Here is a 7,372-nt window from a genome sequence, read left to right on the forward strand (position 1 = left end):
GAAATTTCATAATAGATAATAAATTGTACGATATTATAAATCTATTTAAAAAGAATAAAAAGAAAAAAAAAAAAAAAAAAAAAAAAGAAAATGTAAACGCGTAAAATTTGAGATATAAACGTGAATTTTTCTGGTTTTGTTTTCTTTTTTTTTTCATTTTTTTTTTTTCGACAACGCAGTAACACGAATTTCTTTGATCGTCATCGTCGGTCGTCGTTGATCCTTCGTATTGCTCCTATGAGAAATCATCCAAACGCGAATAACCTGTTAAATATTTATCGACCAAGGAATATATCGCCAACACGGTCTAGGAAATGTTAGAAACGCCATTGCTAGTCGAAACCGACTCCAATCGAAGTTCAATACTTATGAAAATTTTCCTTTTAGCAGATTCCTAAGATAGGTCGTTTTTATCATGCGTCGCACTATCCCGTTTCGTTTCGACGTTCCTCAAAGTTACGTCAGATGGCAGCACTACACGCTTCGTTCATATCCTTTCGATCAATGAATTTTACTACTACGTTTCCTCTTTTTGTTTTTTTCTCTTTTCCCGTCTTCTTTTTTTTTTCTTTTTTTTTTTTCTTTCTTTCTTTCTTTCATACTACGAATTAAAAGAAAAGAGGATTGAATGGGAATGAACGTAAAAAAAAAAACGCGAGAGACCGGTCGTGTCTTTTTTATTCGCCTTTTTCGTTTCCTTTATTTATTTATTTATTTATTTATTTATTTGTTTATTTTCTTTTTTTTTTTTTCTTCTTTTCTTTTTCCCCATTTCTTTCTTTACCATTTTTCTTCACGATTATTTGTACCCTCGGATATCTTCGTAATCATGCGAATTAAATTTCAAATAGATATATCGATTAACATCGAATCGTAATGCCGATCATTTTATGATATATCTGACAAATCGAATTTGAATGAAACGTTTTTTGTAAAATTATCGTGAGAACGAATGAAAAAAGTTCTTCGTTCAATCTGAAATGTCAATTGAAAACAATTGATTGTTTATTACAATATAACGTTCGACGATATTGAAATTATAATGTTAAACGTATTTCGAAGAAGAATAATTAATATAAAATAATAATTGACGATTTGTTATGTAACATCCTGCATATGTTATCAACGAAATATTTTATTGCAATATATATATATATATATAAAATAAATAAGTAATTTTTTTTTTCTTCGAAAGATTAGCAAAGAGAGAAAAAAAATGTGATTTGGATTAGCGTAGAAATTTTGTAAAGGTAATAATTCGGACATCGGGTTTTCAGAATTTTTACCGTACGAATAATTCTTCAATAATAATTTGAAGTCATTTGTAATGTGGTATATAACGTAGTGGTAGCACGCACACACCGATATCATCCTGCGACATATTGTTGAATACATCAACGAGGGAAAACGTGATTGTAATTCGAACGAGGGGAATGGGGAACGTGGTTTCCTCCTCCTTCGTTGCTCGTTTAACGATAAATCCGTTAGCTATCATATCCTAAGGGAAACTCAGACATTCAAAAGAATCACGTGGATCATATTCACAAAAAAAAAAAGAAAAGAAAAAAAAGATATCTTTAAATAATTATTACAATATTTCCTGAATCTTTTATTTTACTTTCATAAAATAGATAAATTCATCGAATTGCCATTATTATTTCATATTAAATGCATTTAACGTTAATCGTATTTGATTTATTTAGTTTATAAAAATTTATGATAAGAAATATCTCTTAGATCGTTCAGTCATAGTTTCTTTTCTTTTTTTTTTTACAAAATGAACGTGCGTTTAGATTCTTGAAATAACATCACATTTTGACCCTGTGATAAGAAAAAGAGACAGAGAGTGAGAGAGAGAGAGAGAGAGAGAGAGAGAAAGAGAGAGAAAGAGACAGAGAGAGAGTGAGAGAGAGAGAGAAAGAGAGAGAGAAAGAGACAGAGAGAAGCCAATAGTAATTTTCCGTCGTTTAATAATACCTATTACGTCTACAATTTACTCCGTGTAATTAAAAGCATGGGATATATCCATGTCAAAGCCAGTAGATAGAAAACGTAGAAAGACGAAGGAATAACGCGACGGAATTAATTTTCGGTTTTGTGATATCGTGTAATAATAAAGTATCGTTTAAAGATAAGTTTGTTAAGTTTAAGGATTTACTTAGATCTTCGAGGCCTTTGAAAAATAATCCTTCCTTTAATAATCGATCTGATTGCTTTCGAAGAAAGTACTTTTAACCCGAACAGAATACCGTGATTAATAATAATAAAATTAATCTGGTTTTGATGGTTAATTATCTTACTTTTTCATCTTTTTTTCTCTTTTTATATATTTGTTTCTTTGATTTTTTTTTTTTATTCACCAATTTAAAGACTACGGATTATCCTTACCGATAGGAGAGAGAAGAAACGATTAATCTTGCTCTCTCTCTCTCTCTCTCTCTCTCTCTTTCTTTTTATCGAAAGATTATCATTATTTACGGTTTTCTTAGAAGAAAGAAAGAAAAAAAAAAGAAAAAGAAAAAAAACAGAGAGAAAGAAATACTAACGCAATAACAAAATACTTAAGATAATTCTTAATAATAATAAATTAAAACGGATATAAAACCAGAAAGAAAAAGATGAATTACCAGAAGTGGATTCTAACGTTGAAATGTTTTTTATTGATTTACATTGTATACGTCGTAAGAGCAGACGATCAATTAAAAGAGAAGAAAAATATAATTAATACGCACGATAATAAAAATCGAGATATAGTGATAGATTCGAGAAATGAACTAATAATACGGGCACCTGTAAGAAGAAAAATCATTTGTGAATATGACAGAAGACTGGACGCTTTTGGAAGATGTAGAAAGAAGTTGTAAATGAATATTATGATCGAACAATCATTACAAGGTATTGATAATGATCGACGAAATCTGTTTTTTCTTTTTTTTTTTTCTTTTTCTTTTTTTTATGTATTTTTTCTTTTCTTTTCCTTTTTTTTTTTTTTTGTTCTTCCCTTTCTTTATTTTCAATCTATCTCGAGATATCAAAGTCTTCGAAACGAGATTCAACGTTTCAATGATGTTTATTATTTGACACGATATAAAATATATAAGTAATCGATTAAATTGATACAATAATAGTGAGGTAACTAACACGAATTAAATTAATTATAATCTAATAATGGAGCAACGAAATAATTAATTATTCGAAGGAAAAAAGGTATGTCATTGGAAAACTTGAGAGATGTTTTAATTACTGTTTGCACATTTATTAAGAACATCTGGGTAACTTAAGATAACGAAAAATTTGCAATTTCGGTCAGCTGTGGACCCCGTACGTTGCTGATAAGGGAAACGATAATTCGTTCCTTTATTTTTCTTAATTTCAATTTATTTAACAAAATAGTTTTTATCGTTTCGTATTATTGCCTTATATATATATATATATATTTAATTGGCTATTTCGTTTCATATCATTTCGTTTCTTATTTAAAATTTTTCGTGGAAAAGTAGTAGATAAAGAAGAAAAGGATGGAAGATTCGCGTTCGAGAAGCGTGTGACGTGTTCACAGGGAACATGGAAAGAGATCGATTCTATCGACGCTTACTTATCGGATTTTTTCGTGTCGATGCTCGTCCATTCGAGAAACGACGAATGTCGCAAATGTCGTCCGATAAACTCTTCCGCTTAGAGACACGCATTAGCCAAGAGATAAGCCGACCTTTCTCTCTTGCTCTCTCTTTCTCTCTCTCTCTCTCTCTCTCTCTCTCTCTCTCTCTCTGTCTCTTTCTTGCATATCAAATGTATAAGTTTTCAGTACAAGGTTATATTTATAATAAAAACTCATAATGAGATTTAAAAAAAAAAAGTATTTCCCGTTTCCATCAAGAAAGAGAGAGAGAAAGAGAGAAAGAGAGAGAGAGAGAGAGAGAGAGAGAGAGAGAGAGTTCTTATTCCTCTCATGTTTTTTTTTTCCTTTATTCCCTTTTTTCTTTCATTATTTTTAACTTTTTATTATCCCACGATAAATACGAAAACATTGTTAAGGATGGCAATTAGTGCCTAACATAAGTACCGCCGAATATTTTATCGGACAAACAGAAATAGGTTATAGAGTCGTTAACGAACCCCAATGGAAACGAACACGATGATAATCGGTAATTACACAAAATAACACGCTTCGTCGATTGTCATCGGCGAGAAGACCACGCGTTACTTTTTATCGTTTCTCTCTTTCCCTCTTTCCCTCTCTTTCTCTCTCTTTCTCTTTCTCTTTCTCTCTCTCTCTCTCTCTCTCTTTCTCTCTGTTTATCATTTACCATTCGTCCACGTTAATTACTTTTTGCGATTCGTCCTAATTTTCGTATTCGGTTAAATTCGTTTCGTAGTTGATAACGATGAATTCTGTTTAAAAGAATTAACGAAGACGTATCTTTGGTAAATACCAAATTTTCGACCTTTTACGTTAAGGATCGATAAAACTAACGAATTAACGTACGTACGAACGTACGAACGAACGTTCCTGAGATTATCGCGTGGATTGAAATAGTTCAAAATTGTTCGTAGAAATTCACTTTGGTATAATAATCTTAGCCTTTATCTTTGATTAGTAAAAAAGATTATTTTTTTTTGTAAAGAATAAATGGATACAAAAATGAAAAATCGATCACAGACATATATATATATATATTATATTATTTGAACATAAATATAATACATCACGACATTTTTTTTCCTTTTTTATTTTTTACTCTTTCTCTCTCTCTCTCTCTCTCTCTCTCTCTTTATCTTTGATGATTTTTACAGAAACAAAGAAGCTTCGACCGCTTCATTTTACCAAGAGAAATAAAGATCGAAATAGAGATAAAGATAGACAGAAAGAGAAAGAGAGATCGAGAGAGAGAGAGAGAGAGAGAGAGAGGAAAGTCAAAAAGAAAATTTTTACTTCCTATATTTACAAAAGGGAAACATTTCAGTTGAACGGAAGCTAGTCTCTTTCGCTAAAAGAAGAACCAAGTCGAGCATGATGTTCGTTCTTCCTTAACAAAAAAAAAATAAAAAAAGAAAAATAAAAAGAACAAAAATGAATAGAGAAAAAGAGAGATAAAGCGACACACAGAGAAAGAGAGAGAGAGAGAGAGAGAGAGAGAGAGAGAGAGACAGAATATACATCGACACTTACGTACGCACATATAGACATATACATACTTTACCTACGTATGTACTTCCGTTATCTCGAAGAGAGAATGGAAATACGTTCGGATACGATAGAGTGACTGTTCGAATAAGAACGAAAAATATTCTCCTTCTTCGATAAAACCGTCGAGACTTTTTTCTTTTTTCTTTTTGTCTCTTCTTTTCTATCCTCCTTTCTTTCTTTTTTTTTCCTTTCTCTCTTTTTTATTTTTTCTTCCCCTCTCTCTATCCTGTTTTTTTTTTTTTTTTATTTTATTTTATTTTCTTTCTTTCTTCCTTCTTTCCTTTTATCTGTCCGCTCTCCTCTCCCTTTTTTTTTATCGCACGTACGTTTGACATTCCAACCAAGTTTTCCTTCTTCCTCTTCCTTCTTCTCGTGCGTCGACTTGTTTTTAAAGATGGAGAGACAGACAGCTTCCTCCTCTTTTTTCTTCTCTCTTCCCCTTCTCTCCCTCCTCCTGTCACTCTTTCTCTCTCTCTCTCTCCCTCTCTCTCTCTCTCTCTCTCTCTCTCTCTCTCTTTCTCTTTCTCTTCCTATCGACTTTTATATTTCAGCGAGAATGTGCTACAGTACATATACATATATAAATATATATACATATATGAGCTCGATCATTTTAGTACACTTATAAACCTACATGCTTATATACATATAAATATACATATACATATACATATACATATACGTAGGTATCAATCATTTTCTTAGGACATGAAAATTCGTTGGACATAAGCCTGCGTTTGCATTGAGAGGGTATCACGCGATATCGAGGTATAAGTCTTAAAATACGCGTGATATAAGACGTGAGAGCATTTAAATATCTACAAAGTTAACTTGGCCTTCAGAAATGTAGACATTGATAAGCGTTTTATACTTCCCGATAGTCAGTAACACGAAGAAAACGAGTAAAGCGCGTTGTTAGTTCTCCTTTCTCGATTTTGATCGTCTCGTTAAAAAGCTATATACTTTTATAACTTTTCATCGTTTCGTTCGTTCAGTTCGTTCGTTCCGTTCGTTCGTTCGTTCGTTCGTTCAGTCGTTTTTCTTATTTTCTTTTCTTTTCTTTTTCTCTTTTTTTTTTTTTTTCTTAATTTCTTTTTTATCTGTTTCATTTTTTTTTCTTTTTTCTTTTTTTTTTCTAATTCGAACGCGAAACCTAAACCAACAACATTTTAATTTGCATCATCCAATTGATTCAGATAAATTGAACCGACCGACATTACGATCATTATTTAATTATATAACATACGATGGAGACGATACGAGAGCCAATTATATTTAAGACTTTGAACATTTTTATAAATTTCAATTCGTATTGTAAAGTATTCCCCCTCTCCCTATCTCTCTCTCTCCCTCTCTCTCTCTCTCTCTCTCTCTCTCTGTGTGTGTGTGTGTCTCTCTCTCTCTCTCTCTCTCTCTCTCTCTCTCTCTCGCTAAGAAAAACTTACAGAAATATATCACTTATCCGGAGTTTCTTGGAAATGATACTTCATTCGAGTCTCGCGTGTTTATTTTAATTCGTACGATCGTCAAAGACTCAAAGATTAGAAAATCAATTATCTCTCGGATCGATCGAACGAATTTTCTTAATTGAGTTGTAAATATAACATGGAATGAGATTTATTGATTTAATAGAAAATAACGTACTATCGTTTGTGAACCGGTGCTTTTTGTTTGTGCGAGAGAAAAAAAGAGAGTGGTAGAGAAAGAAGGTGAAGAAAAGAAAGAGAGAGAGAGAGAGAGAGAGATAAAAATAAGAAGTAATAGAACAAGAATATTTAATTCGTACGGAAGAATACGAAATCAGTTATAGCGGATCATTTAACGAGAATGAAGCTAATCAAGTTTGATTTCCTTTTCCTTTTGTTCTACATTATTTCATTGATTATCGGCATCTCGTCGATACCAACGGAGAAGTCGAAAGAAACTAAAAGCTTCCGGCCCTTCGGTCAGAACAGCGTCCAGAAATCAACTATGATCAACGTGCCATTGCATTGTCCACCGGATAAAGTACGAATCGGGAATCGTTGTAGATTAGTCTTCTAAAATCTACATATGTAGGTAAGCACTGGCTGCGACAATGTTTTCCATTATTAACGCCAGTGTCGATTACTTTGTAAAAATTAAAATATATTTTTATAAATATATTTTTACAAATAGTACATCGGTTTTTCATCTAATATTATA

General features: G+C 31.8%; 1 protein-coding gene across 2 annotated transcripts in view; it reads left to right on the forward strand.

Annotated features, from left to right (window-relative positions):
• Nucleotides 1–1,992: 1,992 nt before the first annotated feature.
• The window catches only part of LOC118451160 (uncharacterized), a 15,990-nt gene continuing 10,610 nt past the window's right edge, over nt 1,993–7,372 (forward strand). The window contains exon 1 of one of the 2 annotated variants that reach the window (XR_004841037.2): nt 1,993–2,895. Coding sequence is in view for 1 of the 2 variants with exons in the window: in XM_035887431.2 (XP_035743324.1) it covers nt 2,865–2,895 (31 nt within the window). In the remaining variant the exon portion in view is untranslated. The remainder of the gene's footprint in view (nt 2,896–7,372) is intronic. The other variant, XM_035887431.2, reaches the window with a different exon arrangement.

The sequence above is a fragment of the Vespa mandarinia genome, chromosome 8, assembly GCF_050613455.1.
Source record: "Vespa mandarinia isolate Hongniang chromosome 8, ASM5061345v1, whole genome shotgun sequence".
NCBI classification, from domain to species: domain Eukaryota; kingdom Metazoa; phylum Arthropoda; class Insecta; order Hymenoptera; family Vespidae; genus Vespa; species Vespa mandarinia.